Here is a 16,773-nt window from a genome sequence, read left to right as displayed (position 1 = left end):
TGAATGGCATCCTTCTTATAATGACTGCTGCTCATTTTCACCCACAGTTAGTTGCAAATCTTAAATGGAGAAGCTGTAGAACTCACAAACCCTGCTAAGAACTTAGGTGTACCTAACTGTGCAGTGTAAGTCTTGCATCTAACAGATAATAATCATCCCACCACAGGCATTGCCAGTATATAAAAATGATTTATAGGCTTGCTATTGACATTCATATTCTGAGGTATATAAATTAAGAGTGAATAGCCAGTAGACACAATGGACGGTATAGCCAAAAGTTTAGGATTCAAATACCACCATAGGTGGATTGTGGGAGATTCTAATGAAAGTTCAGCATTCACTTAACACACCTTTAAAATCCAACATGTAAGGATTTAACCTTAAAAACCAGATGTATCTAGCAATGATGATCACTGCCCCACATGACATCCTTGTCTTTATATTGGAGAGACATGGATTTGATGGATGGACCACTTGGTGGGTAAGGAATTGGCTGGATGGTCACATTCAAAGAGTTATGGTCAATGGCTCAATGTCTGAGTGGAGATCAGTGATGAGTGGTGTTCCTCAGGGGTTAGTACTGGGACCGGTGCTGTTCAACATCTTTGTCGGCGACATGGACAGCGGGATCGAGTGCACCCTCAGCAAGTTTGCTGACCACACCAAGCTGTGTGGTGTGGTTGACACGCTGGAGGGAAGGGATGCCATCCAGAGGGACCTTGACAGCCTGGAGAGGTGGGCTCATGTAAACTGCATGAAGTTCAACAAGGCCAAGTGCAAGGTCCTGCACGTGGGTCAGGGCAATCCCAAGCACAACTACAGGCTGGGTGGAGAGCAACCCTGAGGAGAAGGACTTGGGGGGTATTGGTGGACAAGAAGCTCAACATGAGCTGGCAGTGTGCGCTTGCAGCCCAGAAAGCCAGCTGTATCCTGGGCTGCACATCAAAAGAAGTGTGACCAGCAGGTCGAGGGAGGTGATTCTGCCCCTCTGCTCTCCTGGAGTACCCCACCTGGAGTACTGCGTCCAGCTCTGGGGTCCCCAGTACAAGAAAGACATGGAGCTGTTGGAGCGAGTCCAGAGGAGGGCCATGACAATGATCAGAGGGCTGGAGCACCTCTTCTCTGAAGACAGGCTGAGAGAGTTGGGGTTGTTCAGCCTGGAGAAGAGAAGGCTCCAGGGAGACCTTACAGCAGCCTTCCAGTACCTGAAGGGGCCTACAGGAAAGCTGGAGAGGGACTGGTTACAAGGGCATGGAGTGATAGGACAAGGGGTGATGGCCTTAAGCTGAAGGAGGGGAGATTTAGATTAGCTGTTAGGAAGAAATTCTTTACTGTGAGGGAGGTGAGGCACTGGAACAGGTTGCCCAGAGAAGCTGTGGCTGCCCCCTCCCTGGAAGTGTTCAAGGCCAGGTTGGATGGAGCTTTGGGCAACCTGGTCTAGCAGAGGGTGTCCCTGGCCATGGTAGGGGGGGGTGGAACTAGATGATCTTTGAGGCCCCTTCCAACCCAAACCATTCGATGATTCTATGAATACATATATATGTATTCCCATATATGTACATATTTCAGGATACAAACAGGTATAACATTAATTGCATACTAAGCCAGATCTGTGCTAAGAAAGACCTATTTCCACAAGCTTGTGTGTGTGGAAGAGACAAGAGTGTTTGTGTCCATGTATTCCAATCTTACCTGCTTTGGGACTGTCCAGGTTCCTATCTGGGAGGCAAGTCAGGGTGGTATGCTTTTGTCATCTGTAAGAACCAGAACAGAGAACTGCCAGTTACTGCTGTAGGAGAAAAACAGCCTAGAATAAAGCGCTACAGAAACACAAAAAAAACTGTACTAGTAGGTCTTTTTGTGTTTAATTGAAAACACATTTCCATTACATAAGTAAATAACTGTGGTTGAGATGACGCTTGCTTGCATGACTAGAACCCCAGTGCCTGACAGAAAATAAGGGCAGCTTTTTGGCACGCTGACGGTACAGTTAATTCCTCATCTAGGAAGAGAAAATGAGCCTACTGAAACAGCAAGATAGTACTGAACCTCAGTTTTGAATTTCACTATGATGATGATCCACCCTTTTTATCACACTGAACTTCAAGGAGAAACATTACAGCCTGGGAGAGTTAATAGGCAGACAGCCACATTTTGAATTAATTTCAACTTTTTCAGACCAAAAGTTTTAATTCTAGATATGTTCCATTATAGTAATCAAGCCCCAAGATTATCGAGGCCAGGTCTAATACACTGAGGCACAGTTTCACAGCAGGTTAGAGAAGAACACAGCATTTGCAATTATAACTGTGTACGACAAGAGAACATACTATCTACTGTGCAACAACTGAGTTTGGCAAGAAGACATATGAACCAAAGACCATTTAATCTCTCCTATGCTTCAAACAGAAATTGAAAACCTTATGGGCTAAGTCATCACATAGGATTTTAATAATCGGAGTTCCCTTTATTATGGGAAACATCTGCAGGGAAGAGAAAAAAAAAATACAGAAAAGCTGCTGCTGTTCAGCTCCCAAATGGCTTTCTGGTGCAGGAGCCGGAAGAACTGCGGGGACCGGGCCCCCTCTGGTGGACACCAGCAGGGGAACGTCAGCGTTCCTCTTCCCAGGGACGGGAGAGTGAGGTCTTCTCCTGCTCTGGTCGTGGCTCAGTTCCATCCTGCAAATTCAGCCAAAACGTTTCTAAACAGGTTAGTTGAATTTCTTTAACCGCTGTTGGTGGTGCTCTCTGGATAGGAAGGTTATTTGGGTCACTGCTCATATTTTGTATGAAAGAGCAGCACTCCAAATTACACCTGTCAATCATTGACATTCAGATTGACATTTCCTCTTCCTCTTTTCCCATTGACCAACTCAATAGCAAAGACAATATCAAATGAAGTCTTTTATTTGAGTAAATTCTGTTTTATATTTGCCTCAATTCCCTGCTTTACAGTACCTGGAATTTCCAGGTGATCTCTAATACAATTGCTGGGCAGGTGCAAAGTTTAGCCTCCAAGTTTTACACAGTTGCCTTTCTAATGTTCTTTACCATTATTCTGAAAGCTTGAGAGGGGAAACCCTGATTTTTTGCCTTTGAATTTAGCTTTGTTCAAATATTAATGAGTCTTCGTTCCTTGAACAGATCACTCGGTTCCCTAATTTAATTATGTGGGTCTTTACAGTGTGGACTTTTCTAATAAACTGGAAAGAATGCAAAATGTAATTGCAAACCCACACAAGTAACAAGATGACTCATGGGAACAAACGGCACCTAGAACTACACTCAGCAACTTTTTTGTACAAACACTCTAGGACATTGACTTCTGAATGTAAACAAACATGGCAGAAGTATTGGCTGGGGACAACTGGAGTTTTGCAGTTCAACTGATTTCATGCTCTTCTGAACCAGGATCTCACCAAAGGTTTAAGACACAAAAACCCCCAAGAGAATAACTTGAGCGCATTAAAGAATAAGCTTTTTGTCTTATTAACACCCAACGACAGCTAATGGGCAAAAACGCAACACCGTACTAACTACGTCAGCAATACTGGGGTACGGCACACGTCGGCGTACAAGGCAGTAATGCCATACCGAAACTGCTACAAGCAACTGCTTAACTACATAACGAGAAACCAGTGAAGCGCCCAGCCTGCCGGTCCTCCCTCTACCACCTCAAAAGTAGCAACGCCTCTCGTCACTGTGGGAACTGCAAACGTCGGAGAAAGCCAGCTAGGCCGGGGCAAGGGGCCCTGAGGGGAGGGCAGGCTGAGGCGACGCCCACCCCGTGGCGTCGGGCCGGCCGGCCGCCCTGCGTGCCCCCCTGGCGAGGAGGGGCGCAGCGGAGAGGCGCTGCCGGCCGCCGCCCTCCTCCCCGACCCACCGCAGGCCGTACGGGGACAACTCGTCCACCGCCAGAAGCTGACCGCCACCTCAGCCCCGCCGCCGGCGGGCTTCGCGGCGCGCTGCCTGCCGGGAAATGGAGTCTTCCCGGACACCAACCGCACCGGCGCTACGAGCGCCAGACTACAGAGACCACAATGCATCGCGCGGCAGAACCGGATGTTTCCGTGTCCCGACAGGTGGCTCCCGGCAGGCCCGGCGCCAGATGCGGCGCGGAGCTCTGGGCAGCATAGTCTGTCCGCGGAGCGGCGCCTGCCGGCTGGAGGCGGGGAGGGCGGCTCGAAGGACTACAACTCCCGTCGGACCGTGCGCCGCGGCGGGGCGGGGCGGGGCGTGGTGCCTGTGCGGCACCGGCTCGGTGTGTGAGGGGCGGGAGGTCGGTGTTTCTGCCTCTCCGTTACCGATAGCCCCGGCTCGCTGCCGCGCTTTGTGTTCTGCGGCACTTGAAGCACCTGGGAGGGGAACTACGGAGATTGGTATAGCGGGGACGCAGCGCGGTGTCTGAGCGCCGGGCAGGGCCCGGGCGGCGGTCGCGCCTCCGGTAGCGCCATGGCGAGCCGGTGCTATGGGTGTGCGTCCAAGTTCTCTGTCTTCAAGAAAGAGGCAAGTCCGGCTGAGGGGGGTCAGGAGCGGTCGGGAGCGGCTGCGAAGCGGAGCCAGGCTGGTCCCGCGGGCGCCTCCCCCGCAGTGCGAGGGTCTGAACGGGCGACCGGGAGGCCTGTCTCGCCCGGCGCCGAGGCGCGCTGCCCGGCCAGCATCGCAGCGCTGCTGTCCTCGCTTACTGAGCGCTCATGAAGCCCCTGTCTTTAAATGTGGGTCATCGCTGGAAAAAATAAATAAATAAATAAATAAAAATATCGTCATTGGATGCCATCCCTCTAAGCCAATGTTTGGCCGTTGTCTCAGAGAATTCCCCACATGCACACTTTATTAGACTATGGGATGAAACGGTGTCTCTGCTTCTAGCAGGAGTTACGTGCTGGTGTTCAAAGGCTCTTGGGAGTCACCCTATCTCCACCAGCAGCTAATGATACGGTTCTCTTAAAAAAGTCAGCGTAACCCCAGCATTATTTTTAGCGCACCTTGGCATGGGCGTTGTTCCTGTGTACGGCTGGCCAGAGCAGTGGGGTGTGCGTGGGCACTACGTGATGAAGCCCTGTCCTACCCCTCTCTTGTATCTCCGCAGTGTGGATGCAAGAACTGTGGACGGTCATTCTGCTCAGGCTGCCTTAGCTTCAGTGCTGTTGTTCCCCGCTGTGGAAGCGCTCAGCAGAAGGTGTGCAAGCAGTGTCATGGAAGACTGACTGGGTAAGATGGGAATGTTTCTTCACCCAAAGACGGTGTCCCGCTTTGTTTCTTCATTTTGCATCCCAGTGTTGTGTTCCAGATTTCTGCATGAGAGCTGGGCCTTGCACTTGTGTGTGCACGCTGCCAGTACCCTGAAGTTTGAAGCCAGGCCAAGTTTGAAGCCAGTTTGAAGGGCTGTAACATGAGCTGTGCAGCCCAAATATAGGAATCGGGATTTGTGAGGCTGTTCTCTACGGTGACAGAGTGGTCTGAAAAAACCAGGTTTAAATCTTCATGGATGGACACTGAATGCCTGTGGATATCCTAGGTACATGAGACCAGGTTAAGCCCCACTGTGTTTTTGCCCAGAAATCTACACCCCTTTGAAAGCACTGGCTGTCTTTTCAGGTGTGTAGTAGTTGAACAGCCTGTTCAAAGTGTTATTACCTTTGTGGGCAAACAGTGACACAAATCCTCATTGTTGAGGGGTCTCTGCTATCTGTAGCCTGAAGACTTAAAATTTTGTAGTATAAAATCAGTTTGCTTTTAAAAGAAAAAAATATTTGCAAACATAACCTGTAGATCACCTGTTGAAAATAAAAAAAGTGTAATTCAGTAGCAGTATGGGTTATACATGTGAACAAGTAACACAAGAACACAAGTGCACACCAGGACTCCTCTCTCAATCTCTGTCCTCTTCCTTCTCTTGCATTTCTCTTACCTCTCTTCCTCACTTCTCTCCTATAGCAAGGAATTTTCACCAGCGAGTGGGGAATTTTCTACCTCTGCAGGTGTCTAAAGGAGAAGAGCCTCTTATTAGCAGAGGTCTTCATTTCAGAAGCGCTGACAGTGTGAGCTATTGACGGTGAAAATACAGTATTTGGTCTTTCAGCTTTGAAATTTTCTGATTTCCCTTTACAACTCCAAAGCCATTAAGAAAACAGAGCAGCCTTTCTCCATGTTTCTTTTGGGGTTTTTTCTCATCTGTTTAATAGCAGTACTATAGAGTTACAGCAGAAAAAAATCCTCCCTGACTGGTAGCAGCTAGATAATACACGTAGGCGCAGCACTGTAAGCTGCATGTATTGATGTTCTTGATGCAAATAGCTTTCAGAACTGAAACCTTATAACCAGAAAACAGTCCAACAATGTTGCATTCCTTTGTTACTATACAAGCCTTAGCATAGCGCACATGTGTTTGTAGCTGTGACTTCTAAGAATGAATAAAATACGCTACCTACCTTACATAAATGTGTAGTTTAGCAGCTCTACCTGAATACAGCAAAGTAGAACAGTCGCACAAGATGTATTTGTGGTGTGCAGTGTTCAAGTGTGCTAGAAGATGTTGTTATGATACTGGTGGTTATATAATAATTTTGGTATCATTTTGTTTAGCTTGTGCATTATATAATTCTGTGTTCGTTGCATGTCACAGCTCCTTTCAGAGTGCAGCTAATTACACTGGGAGTCTTACCTAACTACTCTCTATCTGCTCTCTGAACTGGGAGGTACAGGCTGTGGGAGGCAAGAGTATTTCAGCCTCTCCTCCTTTGGATCACTGGTGACCATATTAAATTACATGCATTTTGTCCAGATGCAAAACAACTGCACCAAAGGACTAGAAATGAAGTCCCCTGCTATCCCAGGCAGCTATATTATCTTAATCCCTTCCATAAGCTGATCGCTCTCCATATTAATGAGGTTATGAAAGGGACTGTACCAGGAGGTCAAGAAACGTACACTGATTCCTCTTGAGTTGAGAGACTAGATGATTGAAGCAGTGCCAGTATCTTGAGTTTGGAGAAATTGCTGGTTTTGTCTTCCAGAGATGGATCTCAAAGCAGTTCAGCAAAATGGTCACCACCAGAAAACTACAAAAAGTGAGTTGCACTTGCCAATCAGACGGTTGTTTCTGCCTCACAGTAGCCTTTCAGGCCTTCACTCCTCTTCCTCTATAGAGGCCAGCAAAAGAGAGGCTTGTGATGTGGGTATTTGCTTGTTCAGAATTAGATTAAGGATGGGGCTTTTGTTGTTTGGGTTTTCCATTTGTTTGGGGAGATGTGGGGGGTGTCCCCTTTTGAACAGGCTCCTGAACAGCCACCTCCCTACATTTATTTGTGACTGATTGGAGTTGGCTTGGAAACAGGAACCTGGTGGTGAAATGTTCCTTTTCTGCTTGGAAGTGGTGCCAGGTGTGCTGCTTCTGTGAGCTAAGGTTTTCCTTACTCTTGGGACGATATGGGAGAGCCTGGTACAGAAGAGAGTGGTTTCTGTTCTGTTCTACACCGACATTCTTCAAACATCCGGTTGGGTTCAGAGGATGTTTTTGTATATCAGGGTTTAAACCCCTGTTCTCAATTGTCATGTATTTTTCCCATCCTTGTTACAGGCGTGTAGCAGCTTTTGAGGCTAAGCAAAACCAACTGAAAGAACAACGGAAGGCAGCTGCAAAACCCCCAGGTCAAGCAGGCTCCAGATACCAGGGGCTCTCAAAAGAGGATAGAGCTATTGCAGAGAGACTGGAGAGGCTCAGGGAGGAAAGGAGACCAAGTGAGTTTTGGAGGATACTGGAGATACCTTGGGTGGGAACACTGCTACTTGGGAAACATGGAACCTGGAGGGAGAGGGAAGTGCTGGGCATTCAGAACGTGCCTTTTTAGGGAATTGAAGGGTTAAAATTGGACAGAGCATCCATGTCCTGCCACCACAACAACCAGATTCTACAATGACTTTAGATTAATGTTCCAGGGTTTTTTTCGCTTCTTGAGGTTTCCCTTGAAACTTCTCAGTTTTGAGGTGGTATCTTACCTGTAAAATCACTTTCTCATTTTCCATTGTTTGGGGTAAAATCCTGTGCCAAGCCCAATAGGAGCAAAATGAAATGAGGGTCTTTGCCCAAACTATTTTGCAGAAGGTTTCCTGTGGGTTGTTGTTCTGGGCAACAGCAGTGTCAGTCTCTGTGGAATTATGTTCTGGCCAGCCTCATCTCACAGAGGACAAAAAGGACTCTCATCCCAGTCCACAGCTTCAGGTTCTGGGACAGCCTTGTGGTGCTTGTGGGAGAATAAACTATTTAAAAAATTATATGTGATCTCTAAAAGGGAAAGAACATACTGCAAAGCAGTTACCTGATTGTCATAGAATTCTTTTTGTTGGAAAAGACCTTTAAGATCATCACGTCCAACCATAAATCTAACACGGCCAAGTCTACCACTAAACCATGTCCCTAAGCACCACATCCGCACATCTTTTAAATACCTCCATGGATAGTAACTCAACCACTTCCCTGGGCAGCCTGTTCCAATGCTTGACAACCCTTTCAGTGAAGAAATTTTTCCTAATATCCAATCTAAACCTCCCCTGGTGCAACTTGAGGCCATTTCCTCTCATCTAGTTATGTGGTAGGGAAGGGTTTCAGTCTGATGTGCCTAGAAGATTACATTAAGAGATGTGGGAGCAATAGACTGTACTGCCTAAATGACACTTTGCCTGTCCCTAGTGTCTCGGGTCAGCTGATTGCCAAATGACATTACCCTAATACTCGTCTTATGGCTGGGAGATAAACTGTGAAGGAGGCAAGGACTCGGAAGAAAAGGATAGCAGTTAGCGTTAGGGTAGTCTTCAAGTCACTGCAGTATGAACACTCGTTCATGTCGGGGGCTGAGGAAGTCTTTTGCTCAAGTGTTCAGAGTCAATTCTAGAAAGAAACACAATTTTAAGAAAAAAAAAAAGTTAAGCCTTTTGTTTTCAATAACAGAGTCATCTCCTCCCTTGGGTTATTCTGAATTGCAGAGTCCATCCCTACTCAGGCTGAGATTGAAGCTAGGCTGGCTGCCCTGAAGGAGGACTGCCGGGGACCTGTTCCATCCACACAGGAAATGGAGGACCGGTTGGCTGTCCTGCAGGGGCGAGATCCACCTTCCCAGGCTCCCAGACCTGTAAGCTCCCTCAGCTCTTTAGCCCTCAATGTATTCTGAGCTGGCACGGTAACTGGTGTCCCAGCACGTTAGCTGTTCTTCCTTCTTCAGCTTTTTTGTGTCCAGGTGGCTCCCTTCAGAAATCTCCATTTCCTGTTTGTGTCATTGCTCCAGAAGCAAATGGCCAGCCTTTACCAGTTCACTGCTTCAGTGTGAATGCAGTATGTTCCTTTGTGTCAATTTTTTAACAATAGATGCTCAGTTTTTTTCCTCTGAACCCATTTGTACACCTAAGTGATCTGATATTTTTTCAGACCTGTTTGTCTGCATTTGGGGCTTATCAGCCCTACCTTCTAATTGTATCTTGTAGTTGTTACTGCATCCCAGCTGGGCAAAATCCTTTTAATTATTCCAGAAATGGAAGCACAGAGTGATTAGTCTGAGATTGCAGAGGAATGAGTTTATATATGCATTCAAAGCCTAGATGAATGATCTGGTCCCTGAGAAATTGTTTGCTCGTGCTACTTTTTCAGCAGTGCTGCACACCCAGCTGTTACCATAGGCCTCAGCGGGGCTGCTGGCTGGCACTGTTGAGAATGGCACTTTATTTACATTGCAGGTGCTGGTAGAGCTGGGGTTGGGACCCAGCAGCATGTATTCCTATACATTCAGCAACTCTTTGCTTTGTTTGAGTGACTGCTTCTAGAGTTGTGCACATTCAGCATCTCTGAGAATGAAGCCTTGAAAGTCTTACATCAGATAACCATAAGCTGAGACTCTCAAGATCAGTGGATGCATCTTTTTATGCTGCTCCCACCTAGGGTGATCTTGATTACCAAACTTGCCCTTTGACTGAATATGCCACTTTGCTCTCATTTGCCTTTTTCCATGCCCTCCTTGTTTCTTAGGTGCACCAACCTCCTGATACCAGAAGTCTGGTCCAGCAGACAGATGACCTGTTAACTCAACTGTCTGAGGAAGTTGCCATTGATGAGCGTTACAGAGCAAGAGTCCAACCTCAAGGTATCTATTTTGGCTTCCAAAGACCTGTTTCTGTCTAATAATGTATGTGCTATAGTGCCTATATAAGGGGCTCTCGATCTAGCTTACAGGCGAGCTGGATGTCCAGTTTGTCCTTATCTCCCCTGTATGACTCCCAAATTAATCGAGAGAGCAGCCATCTGACTCCATACTTGGTCTCATTGTCTTTGCTTAGGAGATGGTTCCTTCTCAGGGTTGTATTATTCAGATTGCTCCTCTCTCTTTCTCTAAGGTGACCCTTCCCTGAGTGGTTGCTGCTACTCCTAACACACCTGTGCTCTGTTACAAAACATCAGAATCTGGATATACTATTATATTATTAGCTGTGATGCTTTCTCTGTCATCTTACTGTAAACCACAGATTAGCTCACTTTCTTCTCTTCATGTGCAGTGCGGATCCTACTGTGGCATGCCTTCTCCCATTATTACCCAGATTAATGTAGAGCGGCAAGCTGCTCTCATACCATTGCTTTAGTCGTGTTGTCTGAGTCACCAGCATGTTCTGTGTGTCCATTTGCAGCTGTTGGTAGCCAAAGTTTGAATGATCTCAATCGGGAAAGTGAAGATTGTATTTGCCCTGCAAATCTGGACCCAAAACAGCTAGAGGAAGAGAAGAATAAACTTCTGGCAGAAGCTGCTGCTGAGCTGTGGGAAGAGAACACTAGGCAGGAAAAGATCCTACAAGTTGCCAAGAGACTGGCAGCGCTCAGAGGCGAGGACCCAGAGAAAGGTGAGTAGCAGATGAGAATACAGTGCCAAGAGAAGAACCAAGCTCCTGTGACACACCAATTTCTTTTCTGAGAGGCATTTATCCATTTAATTCCTCTGTTATGCAAGAAACAGACTGAGATTTGGTTCTGTCTGTAAAGTTGTACAGGTTGGTTCATCATGAAATCAGTATGAAAGATCTTAGTTGAGGGTAAAGGCTGGAGCTGTAAGGTCAGACTGTTTAGTCTTGCACCCTTTGAGATAATTCCAGCATGCTCTGGTGAGGTTAACAAAGCTTTTAAAAGCAAAGGTCTGGGTTTGGTGGGGATTTTTTTTCCTTCCCTGTTCCAATATTAAAACCAAACAGTAACACATTTTTTGAGGAGTCCCTATCTGAAAAGGATCCGTCTGCACCAAAGCCAGAATGCCAAAACCAGCTCACAGCACAAAGGATTGTGTCTGGCACGTAAGTGGGTACAAGGTTTGAGGCAGATGTGTCTTACAGTCTCCTGTCTCTTACTCCTGCAGTTACACTGGAAACTTATAACCTCCCTGACAGTGATGAGGAAGTGGGTGAGGAGGAAGCCATTCGCAGAGTGCTAAAACAGGTCAGAAGTGGCAGCTGTGGCCTTGTTTATCTTCCTCTCAATTATTCCCAGTGTGCGTGTTACCTGGTGAGCGTGTAAAGGATGTGTTTCTGTTCCTGGGCAGAGTTTCATTCCTTCCCCTCCTAGTGCTTTGCCAGTACTAGCTCCCATGGGCCATTCAGCTACAGGTGATTGACAACATTACTTCTGGTCTGTTATATTGTCTTTCTCATACATGCTTACTGTCTCTTGTGGTGTGTGTCTCCTCTCCAACCCCACTCTGCTGGTACTTCCTTACTTCTTGTTTCATCTTTTCCCCCACCCAGTTAGAACATGGATGATGAGATGTGTGCAGTTAGCACAGCTCATGCCTACATTTCTCTCTGAAATGTCTATGAATTGTCTTGCAGGCAAGACAGGAGCTTTCTGTGCTTAAGTTTCTGCCTGATTACAGGCCACGTGCGCAATTAGCACGATGTTGAGGGTCTGCTGATAGCTGCACTGCAAAGCAGAGTGTGTTTGCTGAAGGCCCCTGCTGCTGCATTGACTGTTCGTAATGTACACACAGTGTTCAGAGAGCAGACAGAGCAAACTCACATCTGTCTGGATAACACCGGATGTATTCAGACTTGTCATCTCCTGTTACTGCATGAGAGCAAGGAGAAGGGCAGGAGGTTTAGAGCCTGGAATGAGGCTCCCAACTGTGTTTGAAACAAGAGGCTTCTTGCTTTCTGTTGTTACCAGCTCACAGAGGAAGCAGCCCTGGATGAAGCAAGTGGATTCAATATTCCTCCAGATCAGACCACCCAACCAGGACCCTTGCAACAGAACCTGCATAAGAAAGCAAAGCAAAAGGTCAGTGAGCTGGTCAGGATCTCTTGAAATGACATGTTCCAGGATCTCAGGAGAGTACAGTTCTGCAGCATAAATTTGCTGTATCCTAGGCTTGTAAGGCTGATCACCCTTGAGCACAGCTCTGAGTCATCCTTGTACTTTTAAAAGGAATTGCTCCTTGGAATACAATTCCTTTCAGGCCAACTTTCTGCTGAGTGGGATGGTGTCCTCTAAACCCAGAGAAGTTAATGTAGACCTCACAAGATGAATATTAGAGAATGGATTTTTAACTTGCCAATATAATTAGACCAAGAAGGCCACAGTCTAGTACCACACAGCCCGAACAAGGCTAAGTGGGAGGTTTGCCAGTGCTTTCAGCATGTGCAGAATAGAACCTCTAGATAGTAATCAACTGTCTGTGTTCTCATGTAACGTCAGAGGAAGGAATTAGTAACAAGATATCCTATGCTGCTTGGAATGGATTCCAGCCTATTATGGAAATACATACACCTTCTCTAATGTATATTACAAGAATTAAATGGTGACTCACAGGCACCTGACAGGCCTGTCCCCAGTGGAATAAATTATTTAATTGTAAGCATTATTGAAAACATCCATCTCATAGGTATGCCACCTTGCGCTTCTGGGATAACTGATGTAAAAGATAGTTCCATCTTATTGCCGTTGTGTTAGGAAACTGCCTTCGCCAGTTTCCAGGCACTGTATCCCAGTGTGTGTATGGCTGTTCAGTTCCACGAGAGTTCTCTGTAAAGCAGAAGGAGGCAATAGATGGCCTTATGGATAGATTTTAGATTATGATTTCAGAAGATCTTTTTCGGCCTCGCCTCAGGTACAAATCAATAGTAGGGGCCTTTTGGCAAATCACTTCTTTTGTCCCCAAGTTTTCTTTCTATAACAGGGAGAAAACAACCCCCCCACACCTCCCTACTGCTTTCCCTTCCCATGTAACTGCTTTCAGCAAAACTGCTTGATTGCTTGCCTTTGCAGCAGAGATTGTCAGTCGCTTGGTCTTGCCGTGGTGTTTGCCAGAAGATCTGGGCTCCATGCCCTTAACACAGTATGGACAATGTTGGTGTGTATTCCTGTAGACACTAAATGAGGGTGGTTACCTGTTTACCTTCCGAGCAACATAGATTCATGAGAAAATGATAGGGAATACCTTGGGTTTTTATTTAACAATTTAGATACATACGGAAACTATCCTTGGGCTCTGGGCAAGTTCACCTGACAGACTTAGGATCAACACACAGTGAACTATGGACCGTGTGACATGTCATTATGGCCATCATGCATTACAATGAAAGTCCTGTGTTGTCTCTGCTGGGGTTTGAATTCTGTGTCTCTGTTTTCTTTGTGAATTAGAGCCAGACTCCAACCACCACAGCTCTTGCCAGGGCAGATGACAGCGATGAGGATGAGTTACCCTGGTGCTGTATCTGCAACGAAGATGCGACTTTGCGCTGCCATGGCTGCGACGGAGACCTCTACTGCCAGCGCTGTTTTCGGTAAGTCTTGCAATTCCTCTTTGTCTGAGAGGCAGGTCACAGCTTGGCCGCTTTTGTTTATTCTTCCTGTTGGGCAGAAAAGCAGGCAGTGGAAGGGAAGATATGAGGAACCCAGATCTGAGCTGAATGCTAGTCATTATGGAAATACTTTGTGCAAACAAGTAGTTATCCCAGGCTTCAGGGACTAAGCTGGTCCTAGGCAGAAATGTTCTGTCTGTGCTGCTCCAGTGCGTGTTTGGACGCATTGTCTGAGTGTTCTCTGGAGCAGCTGATGTGCTGCACTGCGTGGGATGGGATAAGCAGGACCATTGTTCAGTGACTCCTCTGGCTAGTTAGTGGCATTGATGGGAGAGCTGGGTTGGATTCCCATAAGAGGAGAGATCAGATAGTATAAATTCCTGAGGCTTTTCTTAGGTTGAGACTCTGCAGTCTTAAACTACATTTAAAAAAATCTTTGAAACATGTACAGGTGAACCTTTTTCCCTCAGCCAGGCCTTGCAGCAGCTCTAGTCTTGGTTCTTAAACATCTGTAGCTTGATTTTTGACAAAAAAGTTGCATGTCTCAGATTTGGAGGGTTAATTCCTTTGAATACAAAGCTATTCCTTACAGCTTGTTTGGCTTCTCTTTTTCATGCCTCAAAAGTGTTGGGGAGTTGGCTGGGTTCTCAGATGAGTGCTAGATGACATTTAGACAGCAGGATGCTAAGAATCCGGTTGGGATAGTAAGAGATACTTTTGTGTATGTTCTCTCATTTCCTGCAAATGTTTTTGTAGAGAGATGGAAATGGAGTGGGGGATGAGCATATGAAAAGGGTAACAAAACATATGACTGGCAATGTTAGATGATTAAAAACAAAACAAAAAAAGCAAAAGTATCAGACAGCAAACATCAGTAAAAGCAGAATCAGCAGTCTGGCAGGTGAGTGAGTGTATGAGTTGCATGCTGCAGATGCAAGCTTGTGTCTTACTCAACACTGCCTGCTTCTGAGCACAGTTAAGATAGCTGTCAATACACTGCATTTTAGCCACAACAGTTATTTTTCAGAGTTGTGTGGAGCAGGCTGTCATTTTGACTCGTCATAGGATTCACTAATGTGCCTGGGAATCACAGACATGGTGCTGAAAATGAGCCATCAGTTACATGAATCTCTCCAAGAGGGAAAGAGACAGAGGGACCTATTGTCATTTCCCATTCCAGCAGGCAGGGATGAGCAGACCTTTCCACAAAGCACCTCAGAGGTTTCAGTTACAAGCAAAAGTCTGAAGTAGTCAGTCCACGTGGCTGCCAGTCGGACCCTCACAGCTAACTCTTGGGATAGGTTTCTTGTTAAGGGCTGCTGGGAGGCATCTAAGGGTGAGTTCCCTGCCTGGGTATTTACTTCTGACTGCACTTTGTGTTTGCTTCTCAGGGAAGGCCATGATGAGTTTGACCTGAAGGACCACCACACCTCCCGCTATCATCTTCCGTGCAAGTAGAAGTGATCACACTCTTCATGGGCAGAAAAGGAGATGGAGGATGGGAAAAGAGAGGAGTCGGCCAGATGGGAAGAGTCCAAGTGGATTTGCAGCCAAAATGGGTGATGTTTTGGACAGTTAAAGGATGTGCTGTAATCTGAGAGAGGCTTGGAGGGTGCATGACTCTGTCCTCACAACTACAACCAGAGAAGAGCAGGTTTTGCTGTGCGTGCTTGGGGATAAATGAGGACTGGATGTGAGGAGGTGGATACAAGTCTATAAATACAGATGGTAAGGCAATGCAGGTAGCAGCAAAGATGTGTGTTTAAGGCAGTACTGACTGGCTGATAAGTAACTTCCTGCTTTTCCTAACAGCTTACACACTGGTTCAACAGGCAGCAAAGCACTTTGCACTAAGAAAACTGTCTATGTCGTGATCACGTGTGTTATGAGAACTTCCAAAGCATAATAAAAACTATTTACAGAGGCCTGTGGTTAAAGTCTGTCCTGGAAATGCCTGCTAACCCTTTACAAAGTGTTGCCCTCTTGTAATGGTATCTTAGTCCTAATGTCAGGTGGCTTAGGGAAAGAAACAAAGGGTCATGAAGTAATCAGAAATGTTTCTGTGGTGTGGCTGCAAAAGGTGCAGGGGCTACTCTGCCATGATGGACAGTCACGTACTTAAAATGAAAGATGCTTTGTAAAGGTGATCCGCTACTGATGCACAGCATTGTAATCTGCAGTGGCTGTGCCGAGGTTCCGTGTGGTCTGTAAGAGCAGCATGTTAGTCTGGAAGACTTGTGTGTCTGAAAGCATGGTTGGGCTGTGTTTATTATTTGGTCTCCTGCTAGGATAAAGAGGTTACCTGTGCAATGTTCTTTATCTGGCTGTGAGAGAAGCTCAGTTTAAGATGCTCATATCCCTCCCTGGAGACAGTCCAGATGCAAGTGGCACTTGCCAGTGACCCAGAATTGCTTCAAATACCTGACTAAACTTGCCCTAAACTGGCTCTGATATCCCACCAGGATGAGCTCTTCCCAGGACTACAATGTGACCTCCAAGACAGCTCTCTCAGGCTGACAAATTCCTATGGCAAAAAATATCATGGATTTGCCTTTGACAGGGAGTTTCCAATGAATCTTGCCCATCTGGTTTGACACTGCCACTCCTAGCTGTCTGCCCTGCCCTGTGCTTAAGGTCACTGTCTCTGTAGGCGAGTTGACGAAACAGTGTTTGCCTGCACCTCAGCCACCCCTGGTCAGAGCACGGCAAATGAATTCAGCTCCTGCCAAAGCAGAGTTTGTGCTAACGTGCCAGACTGGATCAGGCCTTTCACAGAAACCTGTATCAGACAATGTAGAGTAGCGACACTGCAGGTTAACACACTAAAAATTGCAAGTGTATCTGGCAGTGCTATCAAACCCCTTTGTTAGGAAGCAGTGGCAAAAGGTGACTCTTGTGGAAGAGCTGCTTTCTCCCAGCAGTCCTTGCTTCACCAGTGCCTGTCTCTCTGGG

The 16,773-nt window shown here is 46.5% G+C and overlaps 1 protein-coding gene across 1 annotated transcript; it reads left to right on the top strand.

Annotated features, from left to right (window-relative positions):
* Positions 1-4,231: 4,231 nt before the first annotated feature.
* Positions 4,232-15,745, top strand: ZFYVE19 (zinc finger FYVE-type containing 19). Its single transcript, XM_075754490.1, has 11 exons — positions 4,232-4,506; positions 5,090-5,211; positions 7,017-7,070; positions 7,580-7,740; positions 8,983-9,128; positions 10,016-10,130; positions 10,669-10,878; positions 11,385-11,464; positions 12,188-12,298; positions 13,661-13,803; positions 15,213-15,745. Exons 1-11 carry the CDS (start codon positions 4,453-4,455, stop codon positions 15,277-15,279), a joined length of 1,263 nt encoding a protein of 420 aa, XP_075610605.1. The 5' UTR covers positions 4,232-4,452; the 3' UTR covers positions 15,280-15,745.
* Positions 15,746-16,773: the final 1,028 nt, after the last annotated feature.

This window comes from Balearica regulorum, chromosome 5 (assembly GCF_011004875.1).
Source record: "Balearica regulorum gibbericeps isolate bBalReg1 chromosome 5, bBalReg1.pri, whole genome shotgun sequence".
In the NCBI taxonomy this organism is placed as follows: Eukaryota; Metazoa; Chordata; class Aves; order Gruiformes; family Gruidae; genus Balearica; species Balearica regulorum.
The sequence above is the reverse complement of the archived record's forward strand: the minus strand, read 5'-3'. Positions and strand labels throughout refer to the sequence as shown.

Coding starts and splice junctions, on each gene's coding strand:
- ZFYVE19 (XM_075754490.1), top strand. CDS start 4,453: ATGGCGAGCCGGTGCTATGGGTGTGCGTCCAAGTTCTCTGTCTTCAAG. Junction 10,131..10,668: donor AGCAAGAGTCCAACCTCAAG/GTATCTATTTTG, acceptor GTCCATTTGCAG/CTGTTGGTAGCCAAAGTTTG. Junction 10,879..11,384: donor AGGCGAGGACCCAGAGAAAG/GTGAGTAGCAGA, acceptor TTACTCCTGCAG/TTACACTGGAAACTTATAAC.